At 33.9% G+C, this 27,339-nt stretch overlaps 1 protein-coding gene across 2 annotated transcripts in view; it reads left to right on the top strand.

Moving 5' to 3' along the window:
- The window catches only part of Sfxn2 (sideroflexin 2), a 78,603-nt gene extending 51,926 nt beyond the window's left edge, over positions 1 to 26,677 (top strand). The window contains exons 7-11 of one of the 2 annotated variants that reach the window (XM_090385492.1): positions 8,067 to 8,133; positions 10,715 to 10,814; positions 16,918 to 16,965; positions 18,794 to 18,835; positions 26,601 to 26,677. In XM_090385492.1, the coding sequence (XP_090241618.1) occupies positions 8,067 to 8,133; positions 10,715 to 10,814; positions 16,918 to 16,965; positions 18,794 to 18,835; positions 26,601 to 26,670 (327 nt within the window). In that variant the 3' untranslated portion in view covers positions 26,671 to 26,677. Of the gene's footprint in view, positions 1 to 8,066; positions 8,134 to 10,714; positions 10,815 to 16,917; positions 16,966 to 18,793; positions 19,052 to 26,600 lie in introns of those variants that run through there. The other variant, XM_090385493.1, reaches the window with a different exon arrangement.
- Positions 26,678 to 27,339: the final 662 nt, after the last annotated feature.

Raw genomic sequence — 27,339 nt, 5'->3', positions numbered from 1 at the left:
GACACCAAGCTTGATACAGTTCTTAACATTATCAGTTAGTTCCACTGAAAAAAATTTAAAAACATTCTAAGACCTTTGTAGTTACCTTTTCAAAAGCAAAATCCCTTCACTTTACCCTTGAAAATAGTTATATCTTTCAAGAAATCCCATATTCATATGATTACTACCACCTAATGGTTCCTTTACCTGATTCTTAATGCTTGAAGAGTTATTGCTGATAATTAGGTCAAGAGTATTGCTTCCTCTCATTGGCTCTCTAATATGCTGATGTAGAAAATAGTCATCCAGTAAAACTGTTGCTTTGTGAGTAACCAAGCCAGAGTTTTGAGTCAATCTAAAAAGTTAAAATACATTCAGATTTATTGGTCTAATCTATTTATCTGTATTAGATAGTATGAATCAGAGCTGTAATGCTCAATACGTTCTACGTTGATATTAATATTTATAAAATAATAAGAGGAATTTACCTCAATATAGTACATAGAACACTTCCATATGATCCCGCCTCGGGCTTGGATCAAAGTACTGCAAAAACCTTGGGAGGTGCAATATGGCCACAGAAGCCGATGCGCCAATAACTACCAAATCAAAAAAAAAAAAAAAAAAAACTTCCATATGATACTCTCCAGAAATTAAAACGAAAAAATCGAAAAACTTACATTAGAGTAAAAAATAATTAAAAATCAATTTAACACAATTAAAAATCAATTTAACGCAATTAAAAAGAATCTAATGAAAATATTCAAAACTATTTTCCTTCCTGAAGCTGACAATGCTTTTCGACCGCATGTCGTGATCACAGGAATGAAAATTACCAAATAGAGTTGAACATGAGACTTAAATAGAGATTATTTGTCTTTGTGCATGCAAGTAAAGGTCCACACATTGGAGAAGAAATATGGCCGACGAACATTAACAGAATTCTCGTGTAATTTAATTTCTACGGTTTCTGCAATTTATAGTCGCGTATATTTTACATTGGACATTAAGTATTTTGGCCTTGTTAAATAAAAAAGTATGTTTTTCGTTAATGGCATGAAAGGCTAATTTTGATGCTGCTGAACGAGAAGCACGAACGGCAATCAAATGGCTCAAATATGGCCGACAAACTTAATGTTTATCGGCCATATTTGATCTCCGATGCGTGGACCTTTACGCGCATGCGCGAAGACAAATAATCACTATTTAAGTCTCATGTTCAACCCTATTTGGTAATTTTCATTCCTGTGATCACGACATACGGTCGAAAAGTGTTGTCAGCTTCAGGAAGGAAAATCGTTTTGAATATTTTCGTTATTCTTTTTAATATTTTTAATTGTGTTAAATTGGTTTTAAATTATTTTTTACTCTAGTGTAAGTTTTTCGATTTTTTTCGTTTTAATTTTTGGAGGGTATCATATGGAAGTGTTCTATGTACTATATTGAGGTAAACTCCTCTTATTATTTTACAAATATTAATATCAACGTAGAACGTATTCAGCATTACAGCTCTGATTCATACTATCTAATTCATTTTCTAAACTCTTATTGACTATTTCATTCACTTCCTGTCTCTCCAGGGTAACCTATCGATACACACAATTATGGGGGATTTTTTGAACGGTATGGTGCAAAATTACATTAAATCAACACTAAGATACTCGGCCCAATTGTAGAATTGGGCCGAGTATCTTAGTGTATAAAATATTGCCTTCAAAACAACATCATTCCGAAGTTTGCCAGGGTTAATTTAAATCAAAAAAAAATCTGGCGTAAAACAACTAACACTGGCCACATCGTTAAGCTTGCCTTAAAATCTCGATATTCAAATAAACAAAAATACCTTTCCCAGGTTAGGAAGCTGCGCGATAAATTAAAAAATTATCTACATCCGAATGATTGGTCTGTATTGAAGACCTCCATAGATTTGCGATGGGAAGCACAGGCCTCAGAAATAAAAAAAAAACAGACACATTATCGGAAAGGTCAAGACACGTTCATGCGAATTCTAACGCATTGTCGCGGCTTGTGACCAAGTACATACGAGTTGGGTGACAACCCCCCCCCCACAGACACACGTGTACTATCACAGAATACGTCAGCTAGTTCACAAACACCCCCTCACCCAGTATTCAACGAACTGACATATCAACAGGTTACAAATCTTTCCTCATGTACGCTATTGCAGGACCAGATTTCACTTTTATCCAAAGGATTAAATTATAATTTACCACCTCGAAAACTACCTAAAAAACAATGCGTAATTGATATTGAATTTGGACTTCGTAATGTTCCACAAAAATATTTATTTATTCAACAAGTTAACCAAGTAGTGAATAACATAAAAAGAAACGCGACTTCCTAAATTGAATACACAACAGTTCAGCTTTACGAGAACTTCGGGAAAATAAGGTCATTATTATACAGAGGACTGATAAAGGAGATAGAGTGGTAATACTAGATAAACATGATTATATTAATAAGTTAGATTCAGTTGTGTCAGATTCCTCCACTTATCGTGAAGTAGACCCGGCACTGTTTACCAATTTGGTCAATCAATACAATAAAAATTTAACCACGCATCGAAAAAACGACATTACTATGGTTCAGTTGAAGGAATTGAAGTCCAGAACATACAATATTCCTGCACTTTTCGGTCAGGTAAAATTACACAAGACTGGATTTCCTATTTGACCTATTGTTTCCTACAGGAACTCGGCATTTTCATCCTTAGCCACACATGTATATAACATTATACAACCCTTTAGACAGGTAATACAATTTGGGATTAAGAACTACGATACATTATTTAATAATCTTAAAGACTGTAGACTCGGCGACAATGACAATTTATTCTCACTAGATGTTACCTCATTATATACGAATGTAAACGTTGAATACACATTAGATATTATTTGGAATATGTTAAATAAAGACTCGACACCGATTAATTATACAAAGCTACCTATTTCACTTAATTAAACTGTTAGTTGAGGCTAACTACATCACCTTTCGAGACAAGGTATACAAACAAATTTTTGGATTACCAATGGGTTTGAGCCTGAGTGGCTTACTGTCAGAGATCTATCTCTCAATGATTGAGCATATACGTTTGACACCTTTTCGACCCTGTATCACATACAATGGGAGGTATTTAGACGATGTTCTAGTTATTACTGATAGTAGTACTATCCAAGACATTTTACATTTGTTTAATAATATTCATTCTAGACTCAAATTTACATTGGAAAGGGAGGATATGGATACAAAGTCATTAAACTTTCTAAATTTCACGCTTACTTGGGACTCGAATAAAATCCAATTTAGCATCTATCGAAAACCTACAAACACCGGTATGCTTCTACATTATAATAGCTATCACCCGTTCACATACAAAAGATCGATTATCTTTAATCAATTTCTAAATGCCTATAAATATTCAATGACGGATCTGCTTTGGGCTCTGAAATACAAATATTGACTAGCAGGTTCTTAAACAGGGGTTATCCCTCCTTGCCACAATAAACCGAATTAGGGTACAGGCTAAGGATAGGATACAAAATACTACACCAACTAACAATAGTAATATCAAAAAATACTTTATTTCTGTCCCATATGTTGAACAGTGGCACAAACCACTTAATAGATTCTTTAAAGATACCGAATTTAAAATTGTGGCCAGGCCAATACGGAAATCACACACTATACTGAACAATCGCTTGGTTCTTTCCACGTTCGCAACACAAATTAATGACCTGGTATACAACATTTCTTGCAGTGATTGCGACTCGTCTTGCCAAGGTTCGACGCGTTTTTCTCTGAATATTCGTGTAAATCAACATGAAGCCTCAGTTCGTGCTTCTCATTTAGCAGCACATCTCGTTCATTAGCCTTTCATGCCATTAACGAAAAACATAATTTTTTATTTAATGAGGCCAAAATACCTAATGTCCAACGTAATTATACGCAACTATTAATTGCAGAAACCGTAGAAATTAAATTACACGAGAATTCTGTTAATGTTCGTCGGCCATATTTGATCTCTGATGCGTGGACCTTTATGCGCAAGTGCAAAGACAAATAATCACTATTTAAGTCTCATGTTCAACCCTATTCGGTAATTTTCATTCCTGTGATCACGACATACGGTCAGCTTCGGGAAGGAAAATCGTTTTTAATATTTTCGTTAGATTCTTTTTAATATTTTTAATTGCGTTAAATTGATTTTTAATTATGTTAAATTGATTTTAATTGTGTTAAATTGGTTTTTAATTATATTTACTCTGTAAGTTTTCGATTTTTTCGTTTTAATTTCTGAAGAGTTATGATACTTCATACGGAAGTGTTCTACGTACTATATTGAGGTAAACTCCTCTTATTATTTTATATCTATTTGTCTGTATAAATTTTCATTATACTCATCAAAGTCATTTGGTCTATAACAAAGACCAAAAAGGTGTGACAAAGTTTCCAGAATAATTTTGTTTCCGTCAAAGTGGCCACACTGTAAACCGTTACATCCTCCCTCTGTGTAGCCTGAACCCCCCCCCCCCCCCTACCTGCATGCAAAGGATAAACGTTATCAGTAGTTTCAGTCATTGTACAAGTTGGTTCATGTAAAGATGTGTTTCAGTTCTGTGTTACGTGAAAAATGAAATGCAATTTAGAGGAAAGAGTTTTGATAAAATTTTTGATGAAAAGTGGCAAATCGTCAACGGATCTTTATTAAAATTTGACCAGAGTTTATGGAAATGATACCATGTTGAAACTACACATTTTCAATTGGGCAAAACGGTTTCGAGAAGGATGCGAATCTGTCGAGGATGCTGAGCATTCATGGCTTCTTTCACAACTCTACCTCCCTCGATCACGCACATTGTTCGTGTGCATGATCTTGTTCGAAGTGATAGGCGGTTAACAACAAGAATGATTGCCGAAAAACTAAAAATTAATCGGGAAAGTGGTAGATTAATTTTGATTGAAAATTTGTTGATGAGGAAAGTGTATGCAAAGCTGGGACCGAAAAACCTCTCTCATGAGCAGAAAGAAATTCGGTTGCAACATTCTCAGGAGATGTTGGAAAGCATTGAAGATGTTCCAGATTTGCTTTCTCATGTGATTACAGGGGATGAAAGCTAGGTATTTGCTTACGACCCCGAAACAAAAAGGCAAAGTCAACAACGGAAGGGAGCTTCCTAGCCAAGACCCAAAAAGGCAAGAATGTCAAAGTCAAAAGTGAAAACCATGTTAATTTGCTTTTTTGATTGAAAAGGAATCGTTCACAAAAAGTTTGTTCCACCTAATAAAACTGTCAATTGACAATTTTACGTTCTAGTTTTGGAAAGGCTGTGCAAGCGAGTCAACTGGGTTCGACCTGAAATTGCATTGTTGTGGATTTTGCATCATGACAATGCTACTGCACATTCCACCATTGTAGTGAAAGAGTTTTTTTTTAACTTCAAAATCAGTCACAATGTTGCAGCACCCTCCGTATTCACCTGATTTGTCTCCTTGTGACTTTTTATTTCCTTAACTAAAAGGAGTCACACGAAAGGAATGCATTTTCAGTAAGTTTCTGAAATTCAGAGTAATGTAACACTATTAAAAGAGATACCAGAAAGTGAGTACTAGAAATGTTACAATCAATGGATCCTATGCTGGAATGCGTGTGTACAGTCTGAAGGGGACTACTTTGAAGGCGATGGCCTCACATCTGTATAATTTTCAAAATAAAATTTTTAAATGAATTATTCTCGAAACGTTATTGTCACACCTCGTATTCCTACTCTTATTTTTGTTTTCCTTAGTGTTTATGTCTTACTAAACTGGCTCAGCATTTCATTCACAACTCACATCAACTGGTTGCATTGCCTTAGATTCTGTGTGCTTCTTGTCGGTTTTTTCTGTACATGTAAAGGATACAGAGTACAAATTCTACAATCCTATATCTGAGTGGTATCCCTGTAATGTCTACTTTTAATGACTTATTCAGTACTTTTAATTTGTGAAATTTATTTGTTATGATCCTAGCATTAATGTACAAGCAAGTATATATGTGTGTGCCCATTTTTATATATTTGCTTGTCCTATGAAAACCCCCATCATACTTTGTAATCTTATACACCTTACTGTGCATGTCCCAATAGAAATGCTGCAAGAATCAATTTTGCTTCTGCTTATGACTGCCTTTCAACTATTAGTACATACCATATTAGTTCCCTTGACAGTTCAAAGCTACTCAGGATTCCTCCTTAAACTAGCAGTTTACTGACCTACCTAACACTGTTTTGATAGCATCAAAAATAGTATTGATTCTGCTTGCCATTAAATCCATGGACTATTTATTTATGATATGTAGACATTTTCAAAGGCATTAAAAGGTTTTAAATAGCAGTTTTTTCTTTTTAAAACCGATTTAATCAAATTTCATTCCAAATGTATGAAGCCTGCTCCCGAAAATACGTGGACTGGCAACACTGCTTCGTTGCTATGGAAACGAGTGACAAGTTTGCGGTCTAGGAATATTCCCCCACTTTTCTTAGCTAGTTTGCGCAAGCCTATCACATAGCATTCATTTTTGTGTTTGTTATAACAGTTTATGTCAAGTGTGTTTTATAATGGGAGATGAGGAAGGTATTTCGTTAATTATTAGACAAAGAATCGCAATTGAATTTTGTGTAAAGTTAGGCAAAAGTGGTCAGAATACTTTTGGGATGATTCAAGAAGAATATTGTGAGGAAGCCTTGGGCAGAACAGCTGTATTCGTATGGTGGTAGCATTTTAAGGATGGAAAAAAAAGCATACGAGATTAACAGAGAAGCGGGCGTCTGTCAACCTCAGTGAATGATGAAAACATTGAGGAAGCCGAAAATAGACATTTACAATTTGTGATCTGGCAGTTCAGTTGAATGTTAGTGTAGCAAGATGTCACAGAATTGTAAAGATGCACCTTAACATGTTGTGTTTGTGCAAGATGGGTACTGCGTGATCTTACTGCAGAACAAAAAGAATGCTCCGTTGAACTTTGTCAAGCATTTATTGACAAGATGGAAGAAGAGCCTGACTTTTTGAATAAAATAATCATGTGTGATGAGTCCTGGATTAAACATTTTGATCCTGAGTCCAAACAGCAGTCAAGCATATGGAAACACCATGATTCACTGCCTCCAAAAAAATTTTGAGGTTTTGGTTTATCAAAAAAAATTTATGTTGTTTTTGATGCCCACCTTCTAGCCCTATAATAGCAGCACTGAGTTCCTGAGAAACAAACTGTAAATGGAGAATATTGTGTTAATGCGTTGCGAGTTCACCTCAAAGGACCAGTTCACAAAAAAAGACCGGAACTGCTTAAACAAGAATGGTTTCTTCTTCAAGATAATTCTAGGCCACGTGTTGCACAACCAGCATTGCAAGCTATAGCAAAAATTGGTGGTCAACCACTAGACCACCCTCCATACAGCCCAAACCTCGCACCATGAAATTTCTGGGCTTTCCCGAGCCTCAAAAAAGAGTTGAGAGGGAAAAAAATTTAACACAAATGAAGAAGTTAAATCTGCCATATCCGCTATCCTGCAATGCCTTTCAGGAAATGGGCTGCAGCATGTGTTTCGGAAGCTAGTGAACCACTGTAAAAGGTGTATAGAATGTGAAGGATGCTATTTTGAAAAGGAGACCCATACCAACCTCCCAAGTGACTCAAACTCAAAGTAGTGATCTCAGTCCACATATTTTTTGGAACAGCCCTCGTATTTAACCAGTTTTTATTTCAAACCCTATTTAAACAGTTCTTATTCCAAACCTTATTTAAACAGTTCTTATTCCAAACCTGTTTAACCAGTTCATACATTTTCAGTTATTGATAATTTTTCATTTTTTACTTTATTACTACCTTGGATTAGAATAATCATGTGCTGACCTTTTTCTGCTTATTACACTTATGTTTTATGACTAATTCTTCTATAAAATTAATAGAATGAGAATAATAGAAGGATACTTATTTTAATAACTGTCCATAAATACTTTATTTTGTCTGAACAACTATTAGAATAAATGTGTTATTATATTTACTGAGCAGTTTTATCAATTAGATAGCTGCAGCTAAGGGCATTACTCAAGTCGTTATCTCTCGAATCACTATGGCAGCTCCTGGCATGAGTAAGTTAGGTTCAGAGTATTATTTATATAAAACATTTATATTTCATAAATCGAAAGTAATTAATACTGTTTTAACTATTTTAATAATCTAATTATTTTATTTAGATTTATTGAAATTTAAAACAATTTTCTGAAATGATGGTTATAAAGTTTGTGTATAACTCTCCTTTGAATATTACTTCCCTTGCCAATTCAAAGCTAATCAAATTTCTCAGGCAATCTGTGTGAAAATTTGAGATGTAATGAATTTCTTTTAATTTTCTTAATGATTAGCATTTGAGAAAGGGAAACAGATATTGAGTTAAGGAAGAGAGGTTAGTTAAGTGTTTTATATGGAGCACCATACTTTATAGAGTTGAGATGTGGGCACGAAGGAAAATTAGAAGAATTGAGTTTTTGAAATGGGTGTGGATAAGGTTTGGGGGAGGGTGAAAAGGACAGATTAGGTTAGAAATTAGGAAATACTGAGAAGGGTAAGATCCAACAGAAGTATGATGAAGTTATAAGGAAAAGAAATAAAAACTGGATTTGACATGAGCTAAAGCGGTAGAGTTTTTTAGGGAATGCAGTTATAATTGAAGGGAAGGCAAGAGACTGATAGGAAAAAGGAATTTTTTCCCCTCTAGTTCATATCTATGAACTACGAACAGGGAGAGATGAAATTGTAATTGCGTTCTGGCTGTTAGGTACCATAAAAAATCATTTAAATTATCATATAATGATTATTGTGGTGATGATGATTTCTGTGTAACAAGAAAAGATGACTCATTTTTTATTATAAAAACAATAAATAATATATTTAATATGAAAAATAACAAGATATTTACAAAGCATGCAGTGGTGAACCTAAATTTAATCTTAATTGGTAAACTGACTTATATGAAAAATTTATCAGTAGCACAAAATGCTGTTTTTATTATCTTCAATTTTCAAAATAAATTAAAAAAAAAAAAAATGGAAAACAAATTTTGCCATTCTTTACATGTAAATCTGTAAATTTTTTTTAAAATTTTAATTAAAGAAACAAAACTTAAATACTTGACAATGCTTAGATTTCTTTTAATACAGTTTTATCTTTTAATTTTGTTTTTGTAATTAGTATTAATCAGTCATTTTGGCCTTTTTACTTATGTTAATGTTATTTATGCTTTTTGGTGTTTTTTTTTTTTAAAGTCTCAGCATGCAAAAATTTTCAAAAACCAATAGTGTGTAAATAAACAAAATAACAAGTAAAGTAATTTTAGAATATATAAACAAAGCAAACATCTTATAAATTTTTTTGAAAAATTTATAAGATATTTGCTTTTTTGGTCATCTTTAATTTACAAAAAAATATTTGGAAAAGTGTTTAATTACAGCAGATTGCATGTGGCAGTAGTGCCTCACAAACATAATTCTGTTGCAGTTTGCAGCAAAATTCTCATGTGATAGAAAGCGTTAGTTGTAATTATCTTAACAAAAAGAATTGGAATATCTAAATTATTTCAAGAGCCTACCTCCTGACTGCTTGTATGTCAATGAATGAAATTAATTAAAAAGAGGTGTAATCATTATTTGTTAAAATTAAATTGAATAGAGGAAAGTGCACCTTACTTAATGCTTGTCATAAGGGTTTTTACCATATAAAATCGCTACTGAACTGACATTGTTAAAATTAAATCGCATAGAGGAAAGTGCACCTTACTCACCATATAAAATCACTATCAAACAAATGTGGTGAAAACCTTTATTAATGTTGCATTGAGTAAGGTGCACTTTTCTTTATGCAATTTAATTTTAACAAGTTTTTAATACCTACACCTCTTTTTATTTAATTTCATTCAACATACAAGCAGTCAGCTGTTCTGACTGTAAGTTGAATTTATATTAAATTTTTTTAATAAAATAAAATTCTATCTTTTAATTTCTATGTTCAATGTTTATTTTTGTAAAGTAGCATTAATCAGTTATTTAGGCCTTTTCACATGTGTTAATATCATTTATATTTTCAGGGCTTTATTTTTTTTTGTCAAAAAAATAATAATAATAAATAAATAAAGCCTTTCCTTTCCTTTACTTTTTCAGCTACAGAATTATGTAATCTTTTTCAGTTTTGAATGTTAAATATTGTATAGTAAGATTTACTAGCATGCTTGTGCTGTTCTGTTGAAGAGTACTTACCTTGATTTATGTGTATAATTTTTGCACTTTTATGTTTATTCATGTTTGGTGAATAAACATTTTAAAGCCATCTATTTTAAAAACAGTTTTTTAAAATTTTTAAACGATTTTAAAATGTAGCAAAGGAGTTTAGGATTACATATTTTGCCATGTTTCTGCTTCCTCAGAAACAGAAACAAAAAAAAAGTGTAGAATAGACAATAACTTTTTTACATGAGCTTAGAGAGGTTTAGGAATCATTTCTGATAACTTTTATACTATTATGGAAAAAATCTGAGAAATGTTCATGAATGAAGAGAATTCTTTTTTTTTTTTTTTTTCATACTTTATAATTTCTATACTACTGTGAAACAAATAGAATGAATTTAAATCTAATAATTTTTGCTTCTTCTATCAGTTAATGTATTATTATTTTTCTTAGTTCTCTGTCCAATTATTATGGAAAAACTTGAAAGATACTCATGGATGCAGAGAATTAAATTTCTTCATGCACCTTTACAGGTTCTTATTGTAGGCTGCTTGTAAGTACTTTATCATGCTTTTAACCCTATATTATTATTCACTCAAATTTTTTATCTGAGGATGAAAAGAACCAAAAATAGGAATATTTATTGTTTATCAGGTGTTAGTTTATAATTGAAAGTTATCAAAATAATATGAGAATAGAGTAGAAGAGTGATTATCCAAGTACATTTATACATTTATTAATATATGAATATGTAAGTAAATATAAAATGTTCAGAATTAATCTGTCAAACACCTGATTAATTTTGAACATTACATATTTAGATTTTTTTTTTGTTTTTGCTAGTTTTTTTTTGTTTGCAAGATATCTTTTCTATCTGTGATTTTAACTCATTTAATATAATATAGTACAGTGCTATACTTGCAAGAGTTCAGTTTCTTATTAAAGAGGTTGATAAAATTCGTGTGTTTAGATGTTTTTGTAATACTTTCTGAATGAAAGTTTGTGGCCAAGTTTTTATTTAAGAAGATACTTAAATATGAATAATATCCAAGGAAAGTAATATATATGAATATGACCATATATATTACTTTCCTTGGATATTATTCAAGGTATGTACAATATGTACATTCATGTTCAACAGAATTATCACAGTTGCTGCATGCAAATGATGCACAGTAGTTCCTTACAGGAAACTGAGTGCAGTTATGAGTGATTGGGGAGGGGGTTAAATCAGCTCAAGTTGTAGGTAACCCCAGTGAGGAATAGGGAGTGCCATTCCCATAAAGATATAGTTCACAGAAGTGAAAGTACAAGTATATGAACTATATAGTAATGAAACCAGCTGATTTAGAGTGGCAGTGGATGGAACTAGGATTTGTTTTCTCTTTTTTTTTTTTTTCATTCTGTTCCTCAGTTTTAGTTTAATGTTTGATGTAAACATTTAGTAACTTATAGATAGTTCAGTTCTAGGAGTAGAATTAAATCATTAACATTAACTTGCAATTCTCAGTTCTTGAGTGAAAAACATGGAATGGAACAAGGTGTTAATTTGTTGGTTTTTTTTTTTTTTTTTTATGAAAACCCCAAACACGAGAGTAATTAGAACCTATAATACTTAGTACCATGCATGGGTTGGAGGTAGAGAAGACGATTTGCTGACATTAGACTTGGACTTCTATAGATTGTAATTTTCAGGAAATACGTATGAAGGAAGGTTGTTCCAGAAAACAGCAGTTGAATGAATAAACGAGGAAGATGAAAAGTTGGTTCTGCGAGTTTGAAGTGAGACAGTAAACGGATGTTGGCTGCACGTGTTCAGACTGTTTTGAAAGAGAGAGTGGGAATTATAGAAGCCAATTTAGGAGAACAGTGCCCGTGGAAGTATCTGTAGAAAAGGCATGCAGCAGAAACAGAACGTTTATGAGACAGAGAGTGGAGAGAGAGACTCTGTTAGAGATGTCATTAATTAACCTAATTGCCCTCTTCTGAATGAAATCTAGAAGTCTGAGAGAGGTTTTGGGGGCACCGCCCCAGATAGGGCAGATTTGCAATTTGTACAGAGTGAACAGCTATTTGGAAGAAAAGTAATGCTGAGAGCAAAAGAGAAAACCAAGTTTAAGGATTGAAATCAACTAAGTTGTCTTTGTCCAACTGGAGAATTACCTGTAAATCGGCATTTAAAGAATTGGTAGTGGATATTCGAGAAGTTGAAGCTGATTGAGCAGGGTGAGGTTTCTCAAAACTGGAAAGTGGAATGCAATGTGCTATCATCAGCAAAACTGTGGATAGCATTTCCGGTCAATGGAAAAGGTCATTAATATACAAGAGGAAAAGAGTGGGAGAAAGAACTGAATCTTCAGGAACACCAGCATTAGTGGAGAAGTCAGAAGACAAAGAGCCATCTACCATCACCCTCAGTGAGCAGTCAGAAAGAATACTGGGTAACCAATTACAAAAAACAGTTGACAAACCATAAGATGGAAGCTTGTTTAGAAGACCTTTATGCTAAACACGATCGAAAGCCTTTGAGATGCCAAGAGCAACTGGTTGTATTTCACCGAACTTTTCCATTGAATTTATACATAAATGGATAACATAAGCCAGAATATCACCAGTGGATCAAGATTGGCGGAATCCATACTGGGCAATCATTGATCAGACGGAAGGTTTCTAGATAGTTTAAGAGTTGGCAGTTAATTGATTTCTCCATTACCTTAGAAAGAGTAGAAGTAATTGCAATGGTACGATAATTAGATGGGAGGGATTTGTCACCCTTTTTAGGAACTGGCTGGATATGAGCAAATTTCCAAGCAGAAGGAAAAACACCTTTGGAATAAGAAAGTGAAAAAAGGTGGCAAAGAACAGGAGCAAGTTCAGGATGGCAGGTTTTGAGAACAAGTGGAGAAATACCATCATTACCCAGAGCTTTCTTAGAATCAAGATTCTTCAAAATTCTTCTGACATCCTTCCAACGGAAGCTCACAGGAGGCATTGAATGGAGCATGTTGGGAATGATAGGAGGTATTTTACCAAGATCGTTAATATATGAGTTGGAAGAAAAATTGGATGCTAGCAGGTCAGCTTTATCCTTGGCTGAAGTGACAGTAGAACCATCTGGTTTTGACAGAGGTGTGAGCAGAAATGGGCAAATGTTGCGGCCAATAGCTTTGGCAAGAGACCAGAATGCTCGGCTACCATTAGGGCAAGAAGCAAGTTTTCTACTCTTAGTCTGTTAAAAATCAAGTTTGGACCGATTAATAACTGCTTTACTATTGTTGCGAGCTTTGGTGTAGGCAGAAAAAAGTGCAGCTGGAAATTTGAATACAAGCGAATTGTGATATGCAACATTCTAATATTGAACAGCCTTAGCACATTTATTGGAAAACCAAGGTTTAGTTAAAGGGCAAGATTTTAAGGTGGACTGTGGAATAAAGGATTCCATTCCTACAAGAATAATTTCACTGACACGATCTGAGCAAACGTTGACATCAGAAGTTTTGAAACAGTAATCTGACCAATTTCCACTCTTAGAAATTTCCACTCTTGCATGTCATCCCATTTTGCCTTCTTGTAATGCCAAACAACACGAGGTTGGGAATAGCCATGAAATAAAGGCTCCATTGGAGAAGAAGAATTGAAGAGACAATCACCAAGTTGTGATCTGAGGTGCCTAAAGGATCACTCACTTCGACCGTGTACTTTAGAAGGGTTGTTTGTGAGAAAAATGTCAAGCGTGTTGGCAGTATGGTTAGGATTGTCCGGTATTCTGGTAGGTAAATGAACAATCTGTGCGAGGTCATTAGTAATTGCAGCATTAGTAACCCTCGGACTCTCAACCAGTTGGATTTGTGTGACTAGAAAACAGAAGCCAGCTGGAGTTGTGAACATTAAAATCACCAAGGAAAATTACCTCACTGTTAGGAAAGTTCAACTGGAGAAAGTCAAAGAGAGGAATTCAAAGAGTTCTAAGTGATTAGAGAAGTTGGGAGAATGGTAGAGACAACAGATGGATTTGAAAAAAATGAGGTAGAGAGATTTTAAGACAGAGAAGATCAAAAAGTGGAGATTCCAAATTACCAAGTTTCTGACAGGGAATATCAGAATGGACATATGCACCTTTGAGGCAAAAGAAATCATACAGTGAAAATTGGGCATCTGAGATGAGCAGTGGTTGAATCAACCGACAACTGAGAATCTGTCAGAAAAAAGTACAAGGATTTGGCAGACTGTAAGTGGAAATGGACATCACTGATGGTGTATTCAATAGTGAATAAAAGTGAGGGGAACATGCTATATGAAGCAGTGAAATTTGTGGATATGGCATACACATGGTAAGAATATACCCAGATCCTTGACATAATGTGGCCTCGACAATGCCCCCCCCCGCATACACACTATACGGACTCCCTCCAGTCACTATCTGGCAGAGTAGAGGTAGCAAGATTATACACTAGCTGATCTGGAAGCCTCCTAGGGATTTACCAATATGTTCGGTCCAGTGTACTAACTAGCGGCTGGCCTGCAAACACTATTTTAGAGCTGTACCCTCAAAATGTAAGGAAGTTTGGATCTTGCCACGATGTTCATCATAACCTCAAAAGACATCAATCTTACTGCATGGTGGAAGAGATGGGGACGGGTTGACCGGAATTTAGCTCTGGAGACTAAACATGGACTCCACCACTTCAAGCCTCCAATAAGAAAAATGATGGTATTGCACCGGTTGATGAGAGTCATCTACTGCCTAGTATTGCCTGGTAACACAGAGGGGCAGCATTCCTCTGTGTGGTGTGGGCGCCACACTTCAATCCCTGCTTATGTTGGTTCACACCTGGGTGGTCACCCACAGTGTGCTTGCGCATGGAGTTATACCCAGTATTACTAACAGTCCCACCATCGTGAAGGTGCAAGCAGAGGATTTGGCTGTCACAGACCATCTGGACTTCGCTGAAATCAGGTCCACTTGACTTGAGTGTCACCCAAATATAATCTTTACCCATAGGTAAAGATTAATCCAAGAGAGATTCAAGCGAAAAACAAACTAGTTTCCCTTGGATCTCTGTTGAAAGACATCACAGCACAAGAATTTTAAAATAAAATAAAGATCAAATAAACAACAAGCACAAATATAAACGAGAACACACACATCTCATTGATTACATTACTACAACTATCATTCTCATTAATTACATTAACTTATGATTCTCAATTAAAAAAACATTAAATGAAACAATTGCCACATCAACTGCCAGGGGCACCACATGTCAGAAAAGGTTCTGTACTACATCTGGTGTCAACATGTTATACTGTAACCCAAGTATCTATTGATAAAAATACCCCTTTAACCAATCTTGTCATCCTCTGTACTCCTTCCATTGTTTTATATAGAGGAATGGAATAGTCACCTCTTTGTATCCAGTAGTAAAGTTCTATGTTATTGATAAAATCCGAATGAGCTATCCTAGCTGCCTGTCCACACTGCTCAGAGAACTCTCAGCTAGTATAGTTACTATCAGTCATCTTATAGTTACTATCAGCTAGTATAGTTACTATCAGTCAGTCACTGTGTAGCACTGCTTTAGTGCTACACAGTGGTACTCTAGGATTACTGCTATCCAGATGTAAGACCTGTCAATGAAAAATGCAAGGTCTTGTATCTTGTTGAAGTATCATGCTCTTATTATTGTTATTAACCACTATTCCCACCCTTGTACATCAGGCAAACTTCTACAAAAAACTGGAAATACTTACATAAATATCATTAATAAATATTAAAAACAGTAAAAAAAGCAGTGGTCATTTCTAACTACTTCCTGTATCCTACCACTTAACTATTCCTTTATCCATTGTGGTAATTTGCCCCTGCTTTTGAAACACCCAAGCACCTGTTTTGAAACAGATTAAATAACAAATTCATCAGTAATAGTGCAATGAAACAATGACACAAAAATTTAATTTTGTCATCCTCCCATTATATGCGAGGAAAATAACTCCCAATTTATAAACTTTTAGTTTGCAAACTACTCTTCAGGAACATGTAGTGTTCTGAAATGAGGATGTTACTGTATGTAATACAAGTTTGCTTCATTTTTAATTTTTCTTTACATGTATGCAAATGTTCACCCCTGGTCTGCCTTTATTCCTGTCAAGTTTTTACTATCTTTTTAATTTCATTCATAGTAGTGGTGATTTGTTTGTCATCTGGAGGTCCAAATTTTTTTATCTGCAGCTCTCTCTTAAGATAATGACTAGTGATGATATGAGTATTGTTTGAAAGATATTTTTATTTAGAAGGTTCTTGATTGTGTTTTTTTTTAATTATCCTTCTATTAGTATTTAAATTAACAAAATTTGAAATGATAAAAAAAATAAATATATATATGTTTGAAAACCACTCTTTTGAAATGTCCTAAAAGTTAAAAAAAAAATATTTTAACAAATAAATATGTTATTTCTAATGAAAATGATGAGCTGATTTCACAGTATTTTTTTAATTATAAAGTTATACTAGCTAAATATTAATTTCTTGCTTTTTAGGATATATATATATAAATCTTTTATTTGTCAAAACAGATTAACAGACAAAAACTTATTGATGTTGGAAAGACAGAGTTATTTTAAATGGTTAATTTGTTAAATCTCTTCTGCTTTTTTAGCCTTACATTTATGGTTCCAGTTTCCTGTGCCCTTTATCCTCAAAAATGGTAAGCCCTATTTATGTAAATTTTTGGAATTGGCATTATAATTAATAATAAATTTTAAAATTCAGAAACATTTTATTGCTAGCTATTCAGCAATAAAATTACCTTTCTGCAATACATCTATCATCTGAAAACAGGCTTATACAACAGCACATAACATTCTCTCTGCCCTCTCAACTCAATTTGCCTATACGGACCCTGATGTATAACTGATGATTTACAGTTTGACCTGGTGGAAGGAACTCCTAATGAATAATTTCCTCACTGTCCAAAAAAAAACTGAGCTTACTCTTGATGTTTGACCTGATGTGCATTACCTTTTTTGGACATGGAGATGATGAACTCTTTCACTGGGAAAACTGCTGCTTTGTTTATGAGTTGTAACAATAAACCCACATTATGACCTTGAAAGGAAGTTTTCTGTCCTTTCCTGGCTATGCTTACAGGTCCCTACACACAGAAAGCAAGTTCTGTTTCTGTTTTGTCACAAATTTTGCAGCAATCTGCTTCATGTTTAAATTTTCAGTTCAATGCATTGGTACCATATGATAGGCCTAGAATATCACCAATATTGTTAAGCATATTGTCTGCCCTCATAGAAAATTGTATGCATGTTTTCTGCATTTTCATAAGCCTGACTTGACAATGGATGACCTCAGTGCTCAGAATCGTCAACTGAAATTTTACCACCTTGAAAATGTGAAAGCCATCAAAGTTTGTTCTACACATAGCATCATCAACAAATCTTGTTTAAGCATTTTGTAAGTCTCTGAAAATGTTTTTACAAGTTTATTACAAAATTTGATGCAAATTGTGCTGTTTCTTAACATCTGCCATCTTACTTAACGACAAAAATTTGCAAGACACACTTAAAGGAAACACTGTTATGAAACTACAAAAGCACAATGTTCAATTGGCACAAAAGTCACCAAACTAATTCAATAAATTAGTAGTTCAGCAGTATCTAACAGCTCACTACTATACTACATGGTTAGCACTCCAAGCAGCCAGTCTGGAAATTTTTGGTTTGCACTTCATAGAATCTGTGTAGTGTGATGGGCTAGTTAGCCAGGATTTGAGTGAGGGATGGAATTTTGAAAGTGTAGAATATCCAGAGTTATTTTGTCCATCCTCAAGAGTAATGCAGAATATGAATGTGTTTTCATTTTTTCAAAAAATAACAAAATATTTTTTTTGTAAGTTATATACATTCAGAGATTATCCTTATCAAAAAGCATACACTTCAGTTTTAAAATACAGAAAATGAGGTGCTTGCTGTGAACAGATCTTCATTTAAAATTTCTTGAGGAAAGCAAAGAAAGTTATCACTACTTCTTCAGTAACTCAGAAGTTCTATAATTAGAAAAAGTCACAACTCTTGACCTTAGATCTTTCAAATGGATGAAATCCCCTCCCCATTCTTTTGTTATCCATAGGGTAGTAAGTTTGTCACTTGCCACTGGTTTGGAAAGTGCTACTCAATTCAAATCCTTTTTTAATTGCTTAGGAGTTTGGCATATCTTCCAACTAAAAATGGAGTGCTATTGGTGCCTGGCAGTTAAGAACTGTTTTTCTAGTTATTTCATATTTACTGCAATGTTGTAATGATTAAATATCTGAAAAGGCTTTTAAGGTTTGACTACAATATATTTTAATATATTTCCTTCAGTGTAGTTAAATTTATAAAAACAAATAAGTGTAATAGTAATAATATATAAACTGACAAAATTAAATTCAGTTATGCTCTGATATGACAATTACTATACATACTCAGAACAGCTAATTTTTGTGATTAATACAGTTTATAAAAGATAGGAAAATTATCTTTCAGTTCTTTAAAGACAGAAACTATGAAGAACTGGGAACCAGAAAAGTATGCTGCTCTAAAAAATGGTGACGTGAAATTTGTTTACTTCAATAAAGGACTTTAAGTTTTTAACAGGCACTAATCAGACTGCTTTCAGCAAAAAATTACAACTCTGACTAATTTAGTATTAATGTTGGAAATTTTTTCCTTTTAATAACTAATTTCCAGTTTGGGACCTTAATCACTGCCACAGTTCAAAACAGGGGTTTGCAATGGTCAATCATGTACATGGAAATAAAAGTATAATTTTATAGAGAATCACTACAGAAATATCATTATTTTCCTGATTTTTGTTTATAAGTTTACTTCAAATTTTTATGTAATTACTTACCTAAATGTATATTTTATAATAAAAAATTATAAATCTACAGCTGGCATATTCTATTTAAAATAGAGATATATGTAAAAAATTGTGACAGGTTGATCTCATTACCTTAAAATAAATATATTTAAAAAAGCTCATATGCTGTAGTGGGAAATGTTTCTGTTCTCTGGTTTAAAATGTTTGTGGTACATGATACCAGTATTAAATAGTTTTGTAAGTTATATACATTCTAAAAATACATACAGTAATACCTCGCTTAGCACAGCTTCAAACAGCACGGGTTTCACTATAACACGGTTGTCAATCAAGTCGAAAATTTACTGTACATATTAAAACTCACTCAATAGCCTAGGGCCCTAGACACATACTCTGCATATATGCTGCATTGTCGTAGCCTAGGTACAAGTACATATATATGCTGCAGTGCCAAATCTATTGTTTCACATGCACATGTGCCAGTAGCTCCCCTCAGGCAGTCAGTGGCAACATGCAAGTGTTCAGTATTCTTAATTCTAGTGCTTTTTTTGGGATGGTACGCAACAGTACGGTGTACCAGCACCTTTATTAACAGTGATGTGTGACATTTGGATGCAATACACTTAAAAATTTGTAATTTAAGTAATTTTTTTTAACATGTTTACCTGCTATTCAAATAAGTTTAATGTTATTTAACTAAATTTGCATATTTCACTGTCTGTTATTGAAGATATTTTCTATATAAAACTTTATAACCATTTTTAGAATTCTAAATTACTCAGTTGGACCTCTGTTTAACGAACAATGCTAAATGCTAACTCCTTTTATAGCAAATTTTTTTGAATTTCCGTTGGAAGTTACATTTGAAATAGTTTCCGTTGAGCGAAGAAAATTTTCATATAAAGAACGGGTTAGGACAGACTTAACTCAGTATGCACTGTTCACATTTCTGGCCTTTATGCAATTAGTGCTGCTGCATGAATTAAGAGAGCTAACCGGATTATCATTCTATAACTGAGGGGTACTCGTGACACCTATCTGACCACCTGTCCCACATATGGAGAAGTCATGCTGGCCAACAGTGAGATCAAGGGTTATTCCAATGCTGCCAGTGGGCTTTTCTCAACCTTCTACTGCAGTGCTGTCCAACCTTTTCTCCCATGTCAGGCTAACCTCTCACCCACTCTTGTTTTTTTTTTTTTTTTTGTTTTTTTGTTTTTTTACCCCTAGCAATTTATCCTTGACTGGGGCTCCCTGGACCAGGGGAGTCCCCCATCCTCTTTCGTCCTTCCCCCTCTTAACCTTACTCTAGTTTTCTTTTCCTGCCTGGAAAACTTGTTCCCCAGGGAGGAGGGCAAACAGTTAGTAGAGGAGGCCGTGTCTTCCCCTGGCTAGGGATGAGTACCTGGAAACAGAAGTCCAAGTGATCACTGCTTCCAGGTAGCCAAAAGGCCAATACACATCACTACTCTACAGAACAAGCTCACAGACAAAATTTCTTTCCTATCATTTTCTTCTGTGTGGGATTAAAACTTTTTTTCTCTCTCTCTACTTCCTTTTCCCCTATTCTAGTTCAACCAGTTGCAAATTTTTTTTTTTTATTACACGACACACTTTCTCTGAACAGAGAAAAGAGGCAGAGATTAACTTTTGTTCTAGGAGCCGCCCATACAAAAACAAATACAAAATATAAATACAATTTTCCCCATACAGGGGCCATATTCAAAAAAATTCAAAGTTAGATTTGTTTTGCGGGACGCACTGAGTGATTCGAGAAAAATTGCGTTCCTTTTTCCATATCTTGTTACATGTAAAAGAAAAATTGAAAATATTTGGAAATTTTATTAAGTACATACACAATTACATTTACTGAACAAAACATTTAATGAGAAAATTTTTTTGATAATTAACAAAATTTAAAATGCTGTTTTAGTTCACTTTCCGGGCGGGCCGTAGGTTGGACACCACTGTGAGTCAACTGTAAGCGCCCTGTTCGAGAATTAAGAGACAGGATTTTCTTTTACGCTGACAAATGATCATCTGTTGTTTTGCAGAAGTGAGTTTTTTTTTCCCATATCCACATTTTCCCATGAATTTTCCTTCTCTGTTTACATTGACACAGTACCTGAATATATCCGAAAGACACCGACATTTTGGACAGTTTCAAAAAAAAAAAAAAAAATTATGTAATTATATACCAGGTACATAATGAGTTGCTGCTGCTCTATTCTGAGACTGATAGTGTCACCGATAATGTCACAGTGGCAGCAGTTAAAAACATCTTTACTGCCGGAACTCATTATGAAACTAAAATTGCGTGTAAAGTTACCATTTCGCGTATAAGTTCACGAAGACATGTTGTATTATAATTCCAATACCGAATTATTTTAGGAAATTGTCTTTTCGCTCTTCCTCCATTTTCTTTTCGATAATGAGCAGTAAATTGTGCAAGAGATATCTTTTAATGTTTCACCCTGTTTTTCATATTTATCAAAAATACTATCTTTCCCTATATCTAAAGACTCACTATCAACTTGTTCTTCCAATTCAGCTTTTGATTTACGTAATTTCTGACACTCATGTGGCCATACCGTTGGCATGTATTCAATCGCTCTTGAAGACACAGACATTGGCCAACAGTGGGTATCATAATAAATACCAAGCTGCCTCTTGTGAACTCATCTCCGCAGAATTCAATACATCTACACTTAATGCTCGTGTTAGATCAGTTATATCCCTATCAGGATATTCTTCTTGTAGCTCTATAATTTTCCTTTGCAGGTTGCTTATTCCTCTGTTAGTTTTATTCACATATTCAACTACATATGCTGCACATGAATATTCTATGATAAATTGTAAATCCAAATTAGACTTGAGCACTCCTAAAATCCAAGGATTGTAATTATTCATAAATTTCTCTTCTATCTTGCATTTAAGAAATACATGTGGTCGTTTGATACTAGCCCTCAAAATATTTAGATGTTCTTCTTCTGATTGGCATTGATTTGATTTAAGGAATTCTTTGAAATTAACATGATTATCCAATTCTAATGAGTCATGCATTTTACGATATTTTTTGTGATAAGCTAATCTTTGATTGTCATCTGTGACCATCAGTATCAATATACGAGTTTGCAACATTGGCCAAAAAGGAGCTTCAAATCGACATTCGCATTCTCATGGTAAAAGTATGTTTATGCTGCTGTAAATTTGAATAATCTGAAATTTTCTCTATAGAACATAATGCATCTATCATTTGGATTGCTTCTTCCATCCTACCTTCTTTTTCTTCTAATGGTGAAGAGGGTGCATTGTTCATCCATAATAGTATATGTGTATGTGGACTTCCTCGATGTTGAAATTTAATGTGTTTAAAGAAATTCACAACACGACTATAGGTTTTCGATTTTAAAATTTTGAGTATACTCTCAACAATTTTATTAAAGTATATGGCACATGTCACGGGGTCTTTGTTTATTAATGTAGCTCTTTCACATAAGGCAGATCCATAACTTTGTTAGTTGTAATTTCTTGTTTATATTTGAATTTGTATAACATACATAGTAATATGGGCATGTTGGTTCACACGCACTCAATGACAAGAACATTGTAGGTTTTCCTAATTATGAATCATGGCAAACACATCTCGTTTACGTTGACTCCAATAATATGCTGAATTGTGAATTGATTTTAGAAATGCCAAGTTAGACTCTAATGACTTGTTTATAAATTCTTTCGATTCCCAATATAGAATGAGTAATGTTAGCTGTTATTCCTACTGATTTAAATGCAATTTACAAATTTTCTGCAGTGCATTCACATAATTTTCATGCCATATATAGCAAATGTTAGGGAGTTACTCCATGGCGATCAGGTGTACAAATTTCACTCGATGCTGTCATTAAAGGGAGTAAATTTTCAATCCATTTTTAAATTTTCGTGCAAGTCCCAAAAAAAAGCTGAAAAAGAAAGTTCTGCATGTATATCAAATATGTAACTTGTTGGAGATGATTTCTGACCCGGTACTATACATAAATATTTATCTTCAGACCATAATAATGTTTGTTGTTGAATTAACAATAGTTCATCATCGTTGCGAACATTTTCCACAATTTCATCTGAATGTTCCTGTTCACTATCATCATTTGTCCCCAAGAAATCGTTACTCACTGTTATGCTGTAGAATTTATACAAATGTGAATTTATCAAATACCTTAACCATATTTTCACCATTTTCTTCTGCACATGTCCTTGTAGATATGATTTATGTATGAGTCTTTGTTTTATATGTACATTAATGGCATAATCATCATCTAATTCTCTAGGTAATTGATCAACCATCGTATTTATGTTAACTGGTACATTTATTACTTGTCCAATGATCCCATATTGTCCATGTTCATAACGTAAATGACAAATTTGCATAAAGGGTAATCATGGTGATATCAAACACTGTTACAAAATCCAGTGGAGGCAAATGAGTAGGATATGTTGGATATATAAATCCATTTGACGTGACCATAATTGGTATCCGTCCTTCTTTTAATGAAGTATGACATAAATTACACATCATGAAAGTACTCACTTCTTGTAGATGAAATTCATTTTGAAGTAATTCATATGAAGTTGTTGGAAATGGTTTCAAATCTAATTGAAACCATAAACGATCACAAATGTTACAACTAAATCCAAATGGGTTTTTGTGCACTAATTTTTCAAACTCACTGTCAGCTCCTGTAGACACTATAGGGATATAATCAGGAATCTCATTATTAGCCATTTATAATTTCGCTTTTTTTCATGCACAATATTCCTTCATTCATTCTGCTGGAGTTATAGATTCCTGATACGTATCAGGTATAGTAGAACTCTGTGGTTGAATTTCATTATGATTCGGAATAGTTTGAATTTCTAATTTCCTTTTCTTCCATTCATTATTTCAGCTCAAGTTTTTTTGGGTGCAGTTTGAGAACTCCCAGGCATAACAAAACACTTGTTGAATTTCATCTAGATTCACATATCTATCCAACTTTCCTTTCTTTCTTTCTTTCACGATATTTCTTTGAACTCTGGGCTGTAGATTTTGGCAGTCACATGTGTATTAATCACTATGCTGATATAACGTAGTGTGTCGCCGCTCAATATTACTTATTGTGTTGCTGCTCAATTGTACGTGCCTCATTAGCCAGGTGGGCAGGAGTAGCAGTGCGTAGCACACGCTTCTTTATTAGACCCGGGTTCGAGCCCGTGACCACCAGATACGGAAAGGTCAGGTAATGACCACCACATATCCCTGGAGCAATATGGCCTTAGTTGCTAATGCTCCTAAAAACCAAATAACAAACAAACAAACTCAATTGTACTTATTGTGTCACTGCAACTTGTTGAGTTACTGCACTTGTTGCTTACAATTGAGTTTTCTTGGGCGCATGCATTGTACTTGTTGCATCACTGCACGCAACAACTATAGCACATGCGCATCATGACGATTTCTAGGTAACGTAACGCTTTTTTCCAAATAACACCGGTTAAAACGTTTTTAACAAAAAAAAAAAAAATTCAAATTTAACAACTAGTTCAAAGAACCAGTGACAATATCGATGACAAGAGAAGGAAAATGAGGACAATGAAGGTATTAAACCTTCTAAACATGAAATGTTGGCAATTTGGTGAAAATGAAGTCAGAAAATTGTCAATTAGGTTACAGTTAAATGAAAGAGATACAATTTGTGGATTCATCAAGTGAATATGAATGAGGATTTTTTCACAAATGAATCTGATCGTCAGCCCAACCAGAGCTACGATGATGACAAAAACAGTTTCTTCACTACTATTTCTTAAAATTGTAGACCCACCACTGACACGCTTCGATCCAGCAAATATGTTGATTCGTGGCTGCTTTGAAAACATCATTCCGCAACAGACACAAACAAAAAAAGAAGTAGGCATAGTGTCAGATGAGAACTTAATAAAAATTTGGAATATTCTACAAAAATTTTATTATGAAATTATTTTTACTTATTACTTATTTTTTTTACACACCTTACTTATTTTTTTTACACACTTTACTTATTTTTTTATATATTTAAATAATAAATTTATGCTTAATGAACTGTGTTAATATACTTAATTTGTTGTTCTTATTCCAAAAACATTACTACTAAAGTAATATCAGGAAAAAAAATTTTATGAGTACTTTATATATCCTTTTAATTTTCATTTCCTGATAGCAAAGAAAGAACTGGCACATATTTTTTTACAAAAAAAGCACTGCTTAATTGTATCCTGACAAGATGACGTGATAGCTTTTCAAACTTTTCATTTCACAATTTATTTTTTACCCCTTTAATAAATACAATTGAAAATATATCTGCATCTTGGCTAGAAATCACTGCCAACAATGTGTTCTGTTTGGCAGTATGTTTTTTCCCATTTGGCAAATGATTTCACTGGTTTTGAATTGCAAGTTCAGACAACTGCTAAAGTCATTGTGAAGATCGGAAAAGACTTGGGATTTGAAACTTTGGACACTGCCAATATACATGACTGCATGACTCACATGCAACTGTCCTTGAAATAGAGGAGCAAACTGTATATGAAGAGGAAAACAATACTGAAGTGCCACCAAAAGAATTTTCAACAGAAGAATTGGAGAATGTTTTGCGGGGGATTGACATGGCCTGCAAGGCGATTATGAATTGAGATCCGAATGTGGAATGTAGCATCAAGATACGGTAAATTTTACAAGATGGGATTCAATGCTACAAAGACTTGTACGCTGAGAAAAGGAAGAGACAACTTCATTATTGAAATACCTAAATAAAACAATAAAGCTTTTTTTTCATCTCTCATAACGTTACCTTTTCATTAATAAAATTTTTGCAATATTTTTTATTTCAAATCCTTTTAATTGCTAATGAGTGCAAATTGCAGGACCTATTGAATGTGTGCACTGCCTGACTAAAATTTAAGCGATTCTCATGGTACTGCTCACTGATCTCGATCAATATTAATTCAAACATGCTATGCAATCAAGATCAATGTGACAGGAGCATATAATGTTAAATTATGCCGCAATTAATTTTTGTTATGAATCACTTAAGTCACATTTATAAATAACAAAATTTTATTATATTGCAAAGTATTACACTTTCCCACCCAGCTACTTCGTAATGCCACTCCACTAGCAAAGTTTTCTGAGGAAAACACTGAATTGTTTATAGATTTATTATAATTTGTTTATAGACTGTTTCTCTGGTACACATTCAATTAAAACCCATTATAATTATACCTCAATCAGCACGGTTTCACATAACATGGAACAGTTTTGGTACCAATTATCAGTGCTGTGCGGTGTATTGCTGTATACAATATCACCTTGCCTCAAAACAGAATGGAAATTTTATTTTTTCTCTAAAATTCAAAGCCTGGAGAGGTGGTTACTCTGAGTGGCATCCTTATTTTTTATAGAGAAACTGGCAAAAAAATTACCCTGGAAGGCATTGTGAGTTATTCCAGAGAAAGAAGAGAATGGTTTTAGAAATGGAGTCAGAGCCAAAAAAGAAAAAGTAAGTGGGGTAAAAAATGACCTCCATATGACTGACAACAGGTTGAGATGGACAAGTTGTGAAATTGATGTAATTGTGGAGTATAATGTGAGAATTATACTGTTAACTAGTTTGCCTTTCAGTTGACATATGAAGACTGCTCAGAAAAGAATGATCACAATTATTTTTACATTTGTTTTGATGTACATCCAAATTTTGATGGTCCTTTTCAAAATACACCCCATATTAATGAAAGTCAAAAATTACATTAGAGCAGTGGAAGGACACATTGTCATAACACTGAAGCATCCAATACATTCTCTAAATCTTTAGCACAGAAACATAAAAAGTAAAGTAAAAGTAAAGTGCAGCTATTATCAACCCACTGCAGGATGGAAGCCTCCTCAACAATTCATGTTGAGGGAAATGGACCATAATCTGCCGTGCTGGTCCAGTGTGGGTTGGCAGATCGACCGTATTCAGCGGTCAGGGGCTTGAACCCTGGTCTACTCAAAGAGCGTGTGCTACTGCACTCCCCCTCCTGCCCACTTGGCTACGGAGGCCATTTCTAGAAACATAAAACTGGTCAATAACTGTTGCATACAATTAGAAGGATGCTGGTATACATCCTTCTAATATCAAAGAATACAGCTCTACTGTTT

The sequence above is a fragment of the Mastigoproctus giganteus genome, chromosome 11 (genome assembly GCF_048544385.1).
Source record: "Mastigoproctus giganteus isolate SK-2022 chromosome 11, ASM4854438v1, whole genome shotgun sequence".
In the NCBI taxonomy this organism is placed as follows: domain Eukaryota; kingdom Metazoa; phylum Arthropoda; class Arachnida; order Uropygi; family Thelyphonidae; genus Mastigoproctus; species Mastigoproctus giganteus.
This window is presented reverse-complemented; position numbering and strand designations above follow the sequence as displayed.